This window comes from Oncorhynchus nerka, linkage group LG20, assembly GCF_034236695.1.
Source record: "Oncorhynchus nerka isolate Pitt River linkage group LG20, Oner_Uvic_2.0, whole genome shotgun sequence".
NCBI lineage: Eukaryota > Metazoa > Chordata > Actinopteri > Salmoniformes > Salmonidae > Oncorhynchus > Oncorhynchus nerka.
In genome coordinates, this window is record NC_088415.1 from 34,450,510 (window position 1) to 34,466,596 (window position 16,087).

General features: G+C 41.0%; 2 protein-coding genes across 4 annotated transcripts; one reads left to right on the forward strand and one right to left on the reverse strand.

Annotated features, from left to right (window-relative positions):
- The first annotated feature begins 146 nt into the window (after nt 1-146).
- thap3 (THAP domain containing, apoptosis associated protein 3) lies at nt 147-5,996 on the forward strand. Its single transcript, XM_065006053.1, has 4 exons — nt 147-508; nt 619-872; nt 2,644-2,819; nt 5,422-5,996. The coding sequence occupies exons 1-4, from the start codon at nt 438-440 to the stop codon at nt 5,683-5,685; spliced, it is 765 nt and encodes a 254-aa protein (XP_064862125.1). The 5' UTR covers nt 147-437; the 3' UTR covers nt 5,686-5,996.
- LOC115102342 (dnaJ homolog subfamily C member 11-like) lies at nt 4,608-14,819 on the reverse strand. 3 transcript variants are annotated; one of them, XM_029622198.2, is made up of 16 exons: nt 14,712-14,819; nt 12,766-12,895; nt 12,541-12,614; nt 12,290-12,391; nt 12,058-12,186; nt 11,815-11,937; nt 11,522-11,595; nt 11,229-11,418; nt 11,028-11,113; nt 10,361-10,477; nt 8,786-8,941; nt 7,915-7,984; nt 7,709-7,766; nt 7,454-7,596; nt 7,043-7,172; nt 4,608-6,926 (listed from the first exon to the last, which is right to left on the reverse strand). In XM_029622198.2, exons 1-16 carry the CDS (start codon nt 14,781-14,783, stop codon nt 6,901-6,903), a joined length of 1,680 nt encoding a protein of 559 aa, XP_029478058.1. In that variant the 5' UTR covers nt 14,784-14,819; the 3' UTR covers nt 4,608-6,900. The 3 variants fall into 3 exon arrangements, with proteins under 3 accessions (XP_029478058.1, XP_029478059.1, XP_029478060.1); XM_029622199.2 differs by having other exon boundaries at nt 14,638-14,726; XM_029622200.2 differs by lacking the exon at nt 14,712-14,819 and adding an exon at nt 13,117-13,575.
- Between the last annotated feature and the right edge of the window lie 1,268 nt (nt 14,820-16,087).

A 16,087-nucleotide genomic window follows, 5' to 3' on the forward strand; every position in this document is an offset into this window, starting at 1 on the left:
CAACGGCAACGTGATTGTAATCGATGCGCACTTTGGATTCGGCGCTCTCTAATCTGAAATATCATGTTTAATCAATATGCTATGCTGTGCTGGGCGTACATTTTTAATCTTTGGTCTTGGAGACACACTCATTTAATCAATACATTCTCCAAACAGAGATGGTCTTAAAGGGGTACGAGATGGGACGAATAGACCTTGCATATTACGACATATGATCAGAGACGGAAGAGGAAGCGAGACATCCCACTCCCTCATTTTTTCTGGTTCATATACATTAGACCAGATCACAGTTTATATCGCATAGCCACCCCGGAACCATGTTTTCAAGGATAATCGCTTCATTTATATTTATATTATTATTATATATTTGGTATGATGACTTTTGATATACTGAGGGGCGACGACCGTCGACCGCCATCTTAGTTCAGGGCAATATCATGCCGAAAAGTTGTTCTGCATATAACTGTACCAATAGGTACAGCAAACATACAGATATTACTTTTCACAGGTTAGGTATATTGTTTGATTACAACGCAATGCAATTACCATATATATTTTTTTACACGATTGTGTGTTCATTTCCCTCAATTCACTGTATACCATATCTAATTTCTACAGATTTCCTTTCAGCAAACCAACTGTATTTAGACAATGGCTGGATAACATATGCCGAGATGACTATTATCCCAAAAAACATATGGTCAACTGCTCACTTCATTTTACTACAGATTGTTTCAGCGGTTTAGGCAACCGCAAAAACCTGCCGTGGAATGCTGTACCCACTCTCTTTACATTCCCACCACCAAATTCTAAGGTAGGCCTACTCATTTCATCAGCATCTATTGGATTCTTACCTTTTCCAAACATTTTAGGTATCTAATGAATGTGCATTAGCCTAACTTTTTTTGTGTGTGCATATAAGAGAACTTGCCTCCTGTCATCAAAAAAAAGCTTGTTGTTATTGTCTGTCAAAGTCTGTCAAAGTGATTCTACAGTCAGAGACTCCATGTGTGAAGTAAGAGATTACACATTTTTTAATATGACAAATTACGGGTAGCCTACTTTGCTGACACTGACAAACATATCTATAAAAGCAATGTTGTCCATATAATAGGCCTACAAGAAAGGGAGACACCAACCAGGTCGTATTATTCTGTACTTAAATCAGAGACACTCAATTTAGTATGATACGTTACGTTTCGTATGGTATTAATTCATTTGTGGATGTCCATCACCCATTTCATATGTTAGGAATTACAATTCGTATTATATGTTAAGAATTTGCCGATGCTCTCCACTGGTGCCAATAAGATGTGCTATACTGTTGTTCGTTCAATTAAATTGAGAATTTTGATAACTAAAATACATTAGTATTTTCATTGCCTTCTCTTTACAGCAATACCATTTGTTTTCCAAACTATGTTTTCCCGCAATTGTATTTTGAAATATTGTGATATGCCTGGCTGGGCTTCTACTTTTCAGTGACAGTCGCAACTCAACAATAATCTGCCCGTTATTGTGCACGCTGCCTTTCCTTCGGACTGTAGGCGATTTAGAACAATCCACTTTTTTATTTTAAAGAAGCTAATGATCCTCTGCGGCCAAATCATGCTTTAGTAGCCTAATTTCAATGATTGTATTTATGTATAGACAGGATTAGGGTATTTCATTTTGGCAATTTTAATTCAATTTACTTTATGCACGGGATTATAGGCATGGGTCTTCTCTAAATAAACAAATTAAATAGGGCCTAGGCTAAAATACAGCACAGCAAAGCATAACATTTATCCGTTTGTGTTTCATAATCATCACGGTTAAAACCAGAGAGAAATGTCTATCCGGTAAAGTCCACAAAACATGCAGTATATAACAAACCGTTGTATGTCCTAGGCTGCACAGAATGGTCCCACTATTGATTCAGGAGGACCGTGGACAGTTACCATCCGCACAGCCTTCGCAAAGAAAACAATAGCGCGGCCTCTGCCAGCTGTCTGGACCATCTCCAGCGGAAGAGCATTAGGTCTTATGCAGTACATTCATTTAATACATAAAGTTTAATCATGGTTTACCTTAAAATGATTTCTTCCTCATTTTCCAAGCAGCAAAATCTGCAACTATGTCCTTGAAATCAAGTGCCCTGAGTACATAATTCTCAAGAGCCATAAGATTCAAAGGGTTCAATCTTTCCTGCCTCATCGTTGATCTGTCTGTTTTTGACAAGAGCCAGCTTTGAAAAGGAACGCTACCCCGATGCATTGTTTACAGGTAAACTCAATAATATTTTCTAGGCAATGTCAACATTGGGAAAGACTGCTTGTAGATTCCTCTCACCATGTGAATCGATACCCTTGCCCTGGCAGATGTTTTTCTCACTTTTTATGAACATGCTGTCGTACACGTCGATCCAGAGCATCCCAAACATGCTTAATGAATGACATGTCTGGTGAGTATGCAGGGCATGTAAGAGCTGGGACATTTTCAGCTTCCAGGAATTGTGTACAGATCTTGGCGACATGAGGCAGTGCATTATCATGGTGAAACATGAGGTGATGGCGGCGGCACGACAACGGGCCTTTGGATCTCGTCATGGTATCTGCATTCAAATTGCCATCGATAAAATGCAGTTGTGTTTGTTGTCCATAGCTTATGCCTGCCCATACCATAACCCCACCATGGGGCTCTCTGTTGACAACGTTGACATCCGCAAACCGCTCGCCCACACCACGCCATACACGCTGTCTACCATCTGCTCAGTACAGTTGAAGCCAGGATTCATCCATGAAGAGCACGCTTCTCCAGCGTGCCAGTGGCCATCGAAGGTGAGCATTTGTCCACGGAAGTTGGTTACTATGCCAAACTACAATCAGGTCAAGACCTTCGTGAGGACGACGAGCACGCAGATGAGCTTCCTTGAGAAGGTTTCTGACAGTTTGTGCAGACATTATTTGGTTGTGCTTGTCCAAATCCAGTTTCTTCAGCTGTCCAGGTGTCTGGTCTCAGCTGATCCCGCAGGTGAAGAAGCCAGTTGTGGAGGTCCTGTGCTTGTGTGGTTGCACGTGGTCTGCAGTTGTGAGGCCGGTTAGATATTCAGTGCATTCGGGAACTATTCAGACCCCTTGACTTTATCCACATTTTATTACGTTATTGCCTTATTCTAAAATGGATGAATTTGTTTTTTCCTATCAATATAAAATATATATATGAAATGTCACATTTGCATAAGTATTCAGACCCTTTACTCAATACTTTGTTGAAGCACCTTTGGCAGCGATTACAGCCTTGAGTCCTCTTGGGTATGATGCTACAAGCTTGGCACACCTGTATTTGGGGAGTTTCTCCCAATCTTCTCTGCAGATCCTCTCAAGCTCTGTCAGGTTGGATGGGGAGCTTTGCTGCACAGCTATTTTCAGGTCACTCCAGAGATGTTCGATCGAGACTTGTCCCGAAGCCACTCCTGCGTTGTCCTGTTGGAAGGTGAACCTTCTCCCCAGTCTGAGGTCCTGAGCGCTCTGGAGCAGATTTTCATCAAGGATCTCTCTGTACTCTGCTCCATTCATCTTTCCTTCGATCCTGACTAGTCTCCCAGTCCCTGAAAAACATCCCCACAGAATGATGCTGCCACCACCATGCTTCACCGTAGGGGTGGTGATAGGTTTCCTCTAGACGTGACGCTTGGCATTCAGGCCAAAAAGTTCAATCTTGGTTTAATTAGAACAGAGAATCTTGTTTCTCATGGTCGGAGTCCTTTAGGTGCCTTTTGGCAAACCAAGCAGGCTGTCATGTGCCTTTTACTCTGTAGCACTCCGCCTGATTAGTGGAGTGCTACAGAGATGCTTGTCTTTCTGAAAGGTTCTCCCATCTCCACAGAGGAACTCTGTAGCTCTGTCAGAGTGACTATCAGGTCCTTGGTCACCTCCCTGACCAAGGCCCTACTCCCCCGATTGCTCAGTTAGAGCTCTATGGACAATTCCTTCAACCTCATGGCTTGGTTTTTGCTCTGACATTCAGTCAAACTATGGGACCACATATAGACAGGTGTTTGCCTTTCCAAATCATGTCTAATCAATTGAATTTACCACAGGTGGATTCCAATCAAGTTGTAGAAACGTCTCACGGATGATCAATGGAAACAGGATGCACCTGAGCTCAATTTCGAGTCTCATAGCAAAGGGTCTGAATGCTTATGTAAATAAGGTATCTGTTTTATACATTTGCAAAAATGTCTAAAAACCTCTTTTTGCTTTGTCATTATGGGGTATTTTGTGTAGATTAATGAGGCCATTTAAAAAAAAATGTATACATTTTATAAGGCTGTAATGTGGAAAAAGTCAAGGGGTCTGAATAGTTTCCGAATGCACTGTACTGCTAAATTCTCTAAAACAGGGGCTGCTTATGGTAGAGAAATAAGCATTACATTCTCTGGAAACATTCCCTCAATATGAGACATCTGTGGCCTTTTATTGTCCCCCAGCACAAGGTGCACCTGTGTAACTATCTTGTTTAATCAGCTTCTTGATATGCCACACTTGTCAGGTGGATGGATTATCTTGGCAAAGGAGAAATGCTCACTAGCAAGGATGTAGAAAAATAAACATTTTGTGCTAATGCAACATTTCTGGGATCTTTTATTTTAGCTCATGGGACCAACCCTTTACATATTGCATTTTATATTTTTGTTCAGTGTAGATAGAGAATTTGAGCCACATTAGCATTGACATGAAATCAATCAAAACACATCAAAACAAGACATGGTATCAAGAACAAGATTTGTCATTCTTGCTAGCAACTTGGCCATGCAGAATCACAACACACCGACTTCTGCCCCATGGAAGCGCACACATCGTTTTAGTGAAGTTGTTAACAAATACATTTCTATTGATGGGTTTGCTAATGTCTACATTTGTTTTGACACATTTATTCTATAAGACACCTTAACACATACTTTTAAATGATATTGTTAGCTTAACATAAAACATTTTCCTTCAAGTATTGTTTTTAGTACTAATGTCACTGTCCCCACTACAACAAAACAATAGTTGTAACATTTAATTGAAATTCCAGTAATTCCTATGGAGGACTGTTCATACTGGGGAGTGCCAATTTAACTGACCGGTGGATTCAAAGCCACTCAATGGCCAAGCATCAGCAATCCAGGGTTAATACACATCATTGGCCAAAAGTAATTGCCACTCAACTCCATTGAGATGTGATATTATGTATATCTTGAAGTTGAGCATTCTTAGCTAGTCTTTACCCTACCCAGTCAGTCTTCTAATACTCAACTTCTATGTGAGTCTTGTGCAACATTGTATTCTGTATGGTTTGAGACTAAACCATAGGGTTGTTACAGATATTTCTGCAGTATCACATTGAATCTAAACACCTGAAATGATTCAGTCATAACTGATTTTCTTTATTTAGCATGTCGTCATCTCTGATCACAGTTACTCGCTGTCCGACCCATGTGCAGTGAAGGCCCAGCTATTCAAAACCTTGGATACCAACAAATGGCTCAACAGAAGGTTACAAATGAAGAGCCAGCTGATCAACAAAATGAGGTTCAAATTGAAGGCAGCACGCGCCGAGTTGTCAAGTCTACGCAGCTGGACGAATCTGTCCAGGGCTGCTGGTAAAGTATCTATATGGCCAAGTGTACAGAGGATAGTTGTGATTGATATCAGCTGACCCATTAATTGACATTGGTTTTATTGGAAAGCTATTTTGTATTGGAATTTAACAAGGAGTTAAACAAGGAATTTAACAAGGAGTTAAACAAGGAATTTAACAAGGAGTTAAATTCATTTGCTGATCCTCTTCTGAAAACAGTCTTGAAGACAAGACTTTTTCCAATTTCCTCTTGGTCAATGAGTGCAAAATATTTATTTTGGAAAGCTTTGCAGCCCTATCCATCTTGCTGACATCTACAAAACATTATTTGGATAATATAGTATACTTTTCCCACGAGTTTAAAGGGACCTTCCTGGACTGAGTTTTTATTCCTGAATTAAAATCAATCAAGGATTAAGACACAAATGAAGTTGAAAAAGATTCCATTGACATTTGCGCATGTAGGCCTTTACAAACATGACCTGAATGTTTTTAATATATATATATATTTCAAAAATACAATTTCATGAACACATACGTTTTCTAATACATTCCCTAGAACTAAAGTGTAAATGCATTAGATGTACATGTCAATAAACCACTGAAGTTACATAACTGAATATAGGCCTAGATCTCATGCGTTTTTTTCTGTACTTTAAGTACAGTATGTCATGTTATCAGAGTCAGGTCAGCCTTGTACTATTCACTGACCTGTCAGGCACAGGAACACCCAGATGACATAGCCTTATTGGGCAATCATGTCAGTAGATACATTGATCTGACAGTTAAAACAATACAGAAGGTGGGGTACACTTCCAATCAACTTCGGGTTAATCTTTTGACTAATAGTTTGTTGTACAAAACAATTGTGTGAAAAAAATATTGTTTCCCGCTCAATTTCCAAACTGGGCTATTGCAGCTTGGAAGAGATTTTAATAATATGGCAAATATATAGAAGTGCATTAATACATTCAAGAGGGTCACATAGGCACTGCAGTGTCCATACAGTACTGAGTCATCCATTACAAGCCATACCTGAAAGGGGAGAACTTTGAGATTACGACCATCCCATTTTAAGTGACTTTAGACTGATTTTCATTCAATAGGGCAACCCCCTGTTGAGTAAGTTTCTGCCATTTCTCCTCCTATGGACAACATAAAGAGGGGATATGCAGGACTTTTTTTAGGACACAAGGGGTAAATTGGTGTCTCTATAATACAAGTCTGTCCATCCATTGTCAAACTATCAGTTTAACGTTGTGTAATGTCCCATTCGGTCCAGAAAATAGGTTCCTATGTGTCGGGATCAATCCTGTGAGCTACATGAGGGAAAAAAAAAAAAAAACAGCAATTGAATACTGTTGAACAGAAATACAGTTTGTTTTAAGAAATGAAACTCATGTAGTTGAGCAGACACATTGGTAAGGCCACCTACATTGTTTTGGTATCCTGAGTGCTTCCCCTTCAGAAGAGAGGACTTGATGCATCACTCCCTGGAATTGATACAGTAACTTCAGACTCTTCTCCTCCCCCACACAGGGGTCATAGAACCCAGGTAGTCCTGACTGGGAGGACAACACACAAACAACATCAGTCATCATCACAGACCTGTCAACCCTACTTATTACACCTAAGGCAGTTTATAGTTTTATGGTGTGTTTCTGTAACCCAACAAATGGCATTAACAATATCAGTACCATGTACTGTACCATGTATCATACTCCGAAAAAATTTGAATGGACCAAAATGACTCTAATACTGATATTTTGCATTCAGTAATGCCAAAGGAAAGGGAACTCCGGGAAACTAAGTTATGATAGTTAGTCTAGTAACTATGGCTGTATACCTTTGTGGCCTCTGTGAGGATGAGTTTGGAGTCCTTCACCAGGCACTGCAGCGGAACAGTCACATCGATGACCTTTGCCCTCTCATGCTTCTGACTGTTGTCCGTCACAAACTTGCCGTACCAGGCGTTGAGGATGATGAGACCTGATCCAGGAAACATTATCCAGTCAGCATGTTGAGTCACTCAACTCATTTTATAGCTTCTGTAACGTGTTGTTATACTGATCACTTCTGGTGCTGACAGAAGCCTGTTTACCCATTTTAGATTCCTCAGTTTCAATGATCCTGCGCACAGATTCCTGCATTAGCAAAACCTTCAGAAGAAAATCGAGATGTCAGATCAAGCTGCTAACATTCACACACAAGAGACCAATAGAGCATCTAATCATATTGTAAGGAATGTGTGTTTGCTTGATGCCGATATACATTATGTATTTCTATGAGGAGACATAGTGAACTCACAGCAGACTCTGCCTCCTGCCTTTTCCTAGCAATGTCCGAGGCTGAACTCTCCCGGTGCTTCTCCAGGTCCCTAGACAGTGGAGAGGCATAATGCATGAATTAATAATGGATGAATTAATAATGGATGAATTAATAATGCATGAATTAATAATACATTTATTGAACTTCTACAGCGTTTTTCATAATAGAAATCTGAAAGCGCTTCGTAAGAAACAAACAATGCGATATGAAGGCTGCATCCTCTGCAGATGGAGAGGGTCAGTTCATGGTTTGAGAGGAGAGAACTGGTCAGAGGATGGTAGATTATAGAAATGGAGTCTTGGTGAGGGCAAGTCTGGGAACCAGCCGTAGTCATATAGGCACTGGACTTCTGCTCTGTGAAGCACCCACTTTGCACTAGAAAGCTCACAACACAGTTCAGAATAGTATCCAGTCGTCCTCACTACGAGACCTCTGCCTCAGCACTGCTGGATTCTTCTGTCTCCCATTATTATCACGCTTAAAGCGACTCCTCACATGATGCTCTCAAAAGATCAGGAACAGGCAGCCAGGTGAAATAAAAAAAAGCTGGTACTGAGTCGAAATGCTTTTTTTTTTTAACAAACACTAGCCAGCTAGCTAACTAACCAAGCCAAAAATCTGGAAATCAGTGTCTCGAAACCACCAGATATAAGCAATAAAAACAAATACACAAAAATCCACAACGAAGGGGAAAAAAAGCACTTTAAAATAACTAAATATGCGCACACACAATTAGTTTACTATGACTTCTATTAGTAATGCCAAGCTACGAAGCTGTAAGGCCATCGCACAATGAGCAGTTGAAATAGTGACAGACTAACATGAAGTATAGATAAGTGGGCAGTCTTACTGTTCCTTCTGGGCACGCACGTAGGGCCTGATGACGAGTCTCTGAATAGCGAGGTAGAAGACGAGTGGTCCAACCGTGGCGTAGAACACTGCACTGGGCAGGAGCTGGTCAGTCAGATGGATGGGGAAGAAATATGTCTGGCTGGCTCGGTTCAGCCTGTACAAAGAAGATGCATCATCAATAACGAAGTTTCCATCGAACCATTTTTACACGAGTAAAGTATCTGTTGTATTAAAAAATGTCAAATAAACTCACGACGGGCCTGATGCCAGTAAACGGTCCAAATGGCGACAGAACAAAAATATATAAGACAATATATAAGACAGGTGTGGATAAAATAAGGTGAAATAAATCATGCGAAATAAATGGCAGTGGAAATGTTTTCTTGCACATCTGTTGATAGAATGACCATCACGTCACAGTAAACTTGCAGTCACGCTATGATATTGTGTGGTCCTCCCATGACTTTTAAAACAATACACAATTTATTAGGCTACAGATGAATTAAGTTACGATGAACTTCACAGGGTGGTGAACGGTCATGAGCTCGATGCTCCTTTCCAATAAATATGGAGGTTTTTTTTGTATGCTGCTGACATGATGATCGGTGCTTGGCTGCCAATTGACAAATAAAAATCTCACTCTGATACATAATCACAGTGGATCTGAGCTGTTGCCAATTGACAAATAAAAATGCACGTGCCAAGACCAGAGCAGGCACACTTCCTGTTTATCACAGAGTCTGGATGGGATGGAAACATACTGTAGCACTGTTGCTGACTACCTTTAAGTAGCAAACCATGGACTACTTTTAACAATTTCCACAAAACATTTACTTCAAGAACTGAGCAGTGGCAAAGTTTGGTAACAGAATGATGACTGACTCTGTTAACCTGGAATTGCCAAGTAGTGACATGTTTTGGAGATATCTATTATTTTGAATGATAGAAAGTAAACAAAAGTATTTCATATATTGTATAGACATAACTAAAAGTTTTTTTTTTTTATAATATGTGTCCCCAAGTCTTGTCATTGGTGCTGTCGCCTTAAAAATCCCTCATTACAAAGATATACAACGACCTTGAGCATTCCCTCCAGTGGCAAACTAATCGGGGAGGGGTATAGTTGAAAGAAAGAAAATGATTAGCTAATCACACCTTTTTAGTATGTCAAAATATAGGATTCCACTGATCATTTGGTGTGTAAATACATCACGTCATTGGTTTTACTCAATTTAAATGAAGGGAAATTAAATTGTGAGCAAAAATTATAAATCATATCACTTCACACTTTTGAAAAGTGTCAATGACCTTAGCTTTGAGAATCTGTGGCCGCCATTAAAGAAAATCCTTAATGATCTAAAATGTGTCATTGGTGTTACTACTCCTACTGATGGCACAATGTTATGATAACGGTCAAATATAGTAAAAGTCATTAAGTCACCATATTAGTTGATTTAGAAGATGTACAAAATACATTTTTTTAAATGCCACTACTCAAGAATAACTCAAATGCCTTATGCCAACAACTACTGTACTGAGGTTGTTTGGTTAAGAAGAACTGAGCCATACTTACTTTATCTTGAGGGAGATGCCCTGAGGTACTCCTACACTGACAGTCGCCCCCAAGACACTGTGCCGACTGATCTTTCTCTCTGCACCATACTCCACCACCGTCCCAAAAAAGCCAGCTCTACAAGACAATGACAGACAGTCAGTAAGTCTTCCTATATTGTCCATGAACTGACCTGATGATTTATAATAAAAGGTTTCAGTTCTAAGGTTCAATGGCCTCCATTTATCACAACAAACAAATGTTCAAATCTGGATTTTTTTTGGTATTTTACCCACCTTTTCTCCCCAATTTTGTGATATCCAATTACGATCTTGCCTCATTGCTGCAACTCCCCAACAGGCTCGGGAGAGGCGAAGGTGGAGTCATGCATCCTCCGAAACATGACCCGCCAAACTGCGCTTCTTAACACCCGCCGCTTAACCCGGAAGCCAGCTGCACCAAACATCGTTCAACTGACGACCGAAGTCAGCCTGCAGGCACCCGGCCTGCAGGATGGGATAAGTAAACCCACCCCTAACAACGCTGGGCCAATTGTGCGCCACCCTATGGGACTCCCGGCCAGTTGTGACACAGCCTGGGATTGAACCCGGGTCTGTAGGGACGCCTCAGACCGCTGCACCACTTGGGAGGCCCAAATGTTCAAATCTTATTATAAAAGTGGACATACTTGATTGAGCCCTTGACTTTGGTCTGGTCATCATCCTGGAACTTGTACTGGTAGCTCATCATCATGAAGGAGTGAGGGATCCCAAGCTGCAGAGGGCCAACAAATACAGTTAGGACAGGAAATAGAGAATACATCCACAACAGACAGCAGTACCTTCTTATACTACAATTGCACTATTTAATTATATTATGCTGTGCTGACCTGCATGGCCAAGGTGAAGTGGCTGGTCTTCGTGTCCCTGACGATGCTGGTGTTCATGGAGGACTGGGTGCCCCAGCGCCACTGCAGGTAGCCCATGGTGTTCTTGTCCAGGTGCCGAGCCAGCATCGTGGTGCAACCAGGCCGCACGCCCCGGGACGAGAAATGGAGTCCACACTGAGCAGTCATAAAGCTGGAGAAAAACAAGTCATTCTACATCTTTTCTGACTCAACTGTAGACAAACACAATGGGATGCTGCTTTACAGATTTCTAATGTTCTGGAATCTTGACTTACCAGCGAGCTGTGAGGTTGCGGAATATCTTCATACCTAAGAGGGGCCCGTGTGTGTCTCCTGCCCCAAACTCCACCTGGTGGATAAACAAATAACCTCTCAGTCTAAAATAGAACTTTCACATTGTGCTACTCAGTGTAAAATAGAACACAAATGTGATAATTGTTTGTTTGCATGTTTTTTTTTTAGGTGTGTGAGCATTTGAAAGCACTAGTATGCAGTGTGTGTGTGAGAGTGTCTATATGTGCATGTGTATATGTAGGTAGAAACTGTAAATGATTGAATGGTTCCTGACCTCCCCCCAGCCCTTAGCAGAGATGACTCTCCGCAGTGCCACATTAATGTTTCCTCCTCCGTTTCCATTGTGGGTTGAGAGGGAGCCAGAGAGAACAGCTGTGTCTGAGGTGGTGAGGGGGGCCTGCAATAGGTAACAAATAACATTACACCTAGTTTTCCAATGTGGTGGTCCGTTAGCCAAACTTCTACCCATACAAATATTTTAAGAACTTTTCAAACCCATTTCGAGCTTTTCTATTACCTCTATGGATTGTGATATGTGCATCTTGTTGATCTCAACATGTGGGAAGCCCCCTCCAGGCACATCCTCGTAATCCTCCTCATAGCGATCAAAGAGGTCTGTGGCATCTACACCCACACTGATCATCCCCTGAATGAGACAGTCACATCAATAAATGATCATGCAACAGCAGGGTTTCAGTCCTATAGTCACTAATACAGCACACAAACTGACACACAAATAAACATTAGACCTTGGGATTGGTCCTCTGCTGTAGCCGTCTCTCCTCCCTCTCTCTCTGCAGACGCTCAAACTCCTCTCGGATCTCTACTGGTGATCTTTTTCTCTCCACCACCTAGAATCAGTAAGACATGAGCCATTTCTGCCTGATGATCAGCGACACTCATTAGCTTGACAATGAACATATATAGTACTTCCTGCCACAGTAGCCTATGTATATATATATATTATAAAGGCAAGCCCAAAAGAAAATGCTGTACTTACCTCCCATCCTTCAACATCCAGTCCTCTCTTGCCATAGATGTCATAGATAGCTCGTGACTGTGGGTCACTAAGGACTACAGGGAGAAACTGATCAGTTCCAATGAAAGGTTCAGATACATAGAATCCAGAGACAACAACGAGCAAGTTCACCTAAATGTTCAGCTGAAACGGAGTGAAGCCATGATTGAAACATGGCATGAAGTCACAGTCTCGGATTCTTCTTACCTTCATAAGCTTGATGCACTAGGTTAAAGAGCTGTTCCGCCTGCCTTTTCAATTCAGGGTCTCTGTGCTTGTCTGGGTGGTAGAGCATGCACAGTCGCCTGTATGACCCCTTCAGTTCCTCCTGTGATGCCTAATAGATGAACAGAAGAAAACAATGAGAACTTCAACTTACTTATGAGAAAGTACTAGCTAGTTAATATGATTCCAAGTAAACAAATACATCTTTACAACAAAGGGTTTTGAAGTGACGACCTAACATTACATGTTGCACTTGAGGCCTAACTATCAAGCCAAGCAGCTAGTGCACTTGCATGTGTAACAGTCTTGCTCCCGCTCCCTCCTTGCCCTAACCTGGGCTCGAACCAGGGACCCCTCTGAACACGACGTTTCACCCAGGAAACTTCGTTACCTATCGCTCCACAAAAGCCGCAGCCCTCGCAGAGCAAGGGAGACAACTACTTCAAGGTCTCAGAGGGAATGACATCACCGAATGAAACGCTAATAATGTGCACTGCTAAATAGCTTGCCATTTTACACCCGTTAGCCAAGGGGAGAACGACTGCCCTCTTTCATTGAAGCCACGGAAATTCAAGGCTGACCGCGATACTGCAGGCATTGTTTGTAGAAAACAGGATCCCCCATTATAGTAAATGAACAAATGGCAATCTTTACGTAAATACAACATTCGAAGACAAGCATGGTACGAATTGATTCTAATACACCAGGTATCCTTGAACCGATCATTTTAAAATCGCAAACAAGTTTAGTTGCTAATGGCAGTCTGCAGTACCCCGGTCGACCTTCAACTTGAGTTTCTCAATGAGAGGGGGGCAGCACCGAGCTAGCCTGCAATGTTACTTCCTGGAGTAGCTCTAACTACGCATGCTATGTCTCAATGCACTATTGAGTCTTCACATAGGAATGAATGGTGTCACGTGATCAGTGGCATTGTCCATTCATATATACAGTCATTGGTTTACACTTGATGCTCTCGATCACGGACAATATCTGCATAGACGACTCAAATAATGTATAAGAGAAAAACAGACCATACCCGCCATCTATTCTACGATGGCATGGACAAAAGTCAGGGATAATGTCCTTGTCACCAATCACTCAATGTTGGTTGGCTAGCTGCCTAACTTGTGCCAACTAACTTGACGTTGACGAGCTAGTAACGTTACACACATATTTATTGGTTAGCAGCTAATGTTAGATACGGGTGATGTGTGTTAAACAATTGTATAAATAGTATCAGTTAACGTACATTTGCTTAGCCACATTTGATCCAAGTCTGAAATCAATGGGCTTGTTCGAGTGTTAAGGCTAAAGCAACCGACTGTAGACAGCCGAAAGTCGGACACTAATGTTGTTTTCCAACAGCAAGGCTCAGTGCAACATGGCAGTGTTGGCATTGTTTTTAAAAGTTTCTTTATAATGTTGAAATAAACATCCTCCATATCACACACAAACATAAGTGAATACATTGTAAAATCAATTGGTGGGAGAGAGCCTCTAATATCATCAATGTTGTTACTGATTGACAATAGGGCCTCCCAACAAAGAAGATGGCTGCAGGATGAAGTTGGGGAACAAAACCAGAAACGTTCAGTCGACTGTAATAAAAACTTAAATGACCTTTGATCACATTTTTTGTAAAGTTCATGCAGCCGACATGTAAACAATCCCCAGACAATATTATCCCCATAATGCAACACTTTGAAAGGGGTGAGCAACGATGGTCACCAACTTGACAAAAGGGATCCTCTCGAACGCGCCCAACCATAAACGGGGGTCAACTGACTTAGCTAGCTATCTGGCTAGCTAGCAAAACGGTACGCCGCATACATTTATTTGTTCCAGAAAACTTACATCAAACCGACTATGAAATCACTTCTCAAAATATCCACACAAACACATCCGAACAGCATCCAAACATGCCGTACCTCTCTTCTGACATTAAGTAAAGAATAGTAATCATCGTTGTCAAATTCACCGTCTTCCAAGGCCGGCGCCATGTTAACAACCTTTCATTCCTCCTTTCAGGTCTGTATCTGTCAAACCTCCCCACGGTTGCCACCTTGTGGACTGGATGTCTTTATCAAGCATGCCTACCAACACATTGACAGCGTCAAAAACCAGCGCACGGCACACCAGAAATATTTTTGCGTAAATTAGGCTATATAAATCTATTTGATCAATAATTTATCTCAAATGGACGTTATTTTTTCTTATTATGGCACAAAAGAGTGCCTAAGAAGATGTTCAGTTAAAAATAGCTAACAACAACCATTAGTGCTATTTCTGTAGCCGAATTGGCAACTGCTTAAATAGTTTGGTAAACAATGTACAATGCATGATAACTCTGTCAGCTTCCTTTACAGGTTAGATTCATGAACACTCACACTTCAAAACTGTCTTCCCTTGTTACAATGTTACAAAGTTGTTAAATGACACATTACATGATTCCGTGTGATAAAGTTTATTATCACACGGAACTTTAAAATACATGCTATATTCAGTGCATTGTGCACATAATGATTATGCTCACTCTCTTCAAATGATATCTAATGCTTTTAGTGTCTTGTATTTCTCAATAGGGACTTCGGGGCTTTGATTTTCGCTCAGTGTTATTTTTGCTCCGTTTGCTATGCTGCTGTGCGAGCGCGTCGATAGCTGCGCAGTGACATCACCCGCGTCCTCGATGAATGGAACTGTCTTTTCAGCACCCATGCGTCTGGCCCATCAGAGACACATTTATTTGTATTTTATTTAACCTTTATCTTATCAGCGAGTCTCAATGTCTCTTTAGAGATGAGCCCCGAATTACATGAATTACAGAAAATTCACACATCAATATAAATGCAAAATGGAAGCAGAAAGAAAACACAGGGTTGTCAATTAAAATGGTTAGAGCTGCAGAAAGGAATAGTAAACGTCTACTATCAATTAGCCTATATAAACACTTTACATGTATGTATACGTTTTTTTCTGTTGCATAAGCTAAATGGCTGACTTTATGAAATTATTGTATGTAGCCTAATCTAAGCACTATACATTTGAATCTGACATAGACTATGACTTCATGCCCAATTCCAAATGGCGTCATTATAACATAATTATTAGTCCATTCCAAAGCAGATTGGTTCATTTACTTTTGAGGTGTTACCTTTCGGCCAATGACGTGGTCTGGTAGTTGCATTGGATGCGTGTTTTTTCTTGATGTCACTAGCCATTCCAGAGTAACATTGTCAGTCATTGCCTCACAACCAATGGTAAGTTTGCATTGGCTGGACTCGCTGCTGCTCCTCGAGTCCCTCCT

Coding starts and splice junctions, on each gene's coding strand:
- thap3 (XM_065006053.1), top strand. CDS start 438: ATGCCGAAAAGTTGTTCTGCATATAACTGTACCAATAGGTACAGCAAA. Junction 509..618: donor ACAGATATTACTTTTCACAG/GTTAGGTATATT, acceptor TAATTTCTACAG/ATTTCCTTTCAGCAAACCAA. Junction 2,820..5,421: donor CGTGCCAGTGGCCATCGAAG/GTGAGCATTTGT, acceptor TTCTTTATTTAG/CATGTCGTCATCTCTGATCA.
- LOC115102342 (XM_029622198.2), bottom strand. CDS start 14,783: ATGGCGCCGGCCTTGGAAGACGGTGAATTTGACAACGATGATTACTAT. Junction 12,187..12,289: donor AGCAGAGGACCAATCCCAAG/GTCTAATGTTTA, acceptor TGTCTCATTCAG/GGGATGATCAGTGTGGGTGT. Junction 11,419..11,521: donor CGCAACCTCACAGCTCGCTG/GTAAGTCAAGAT, acceptor GTTTTTCTCCAG/CTTTATGACTGCTCAGTGTG.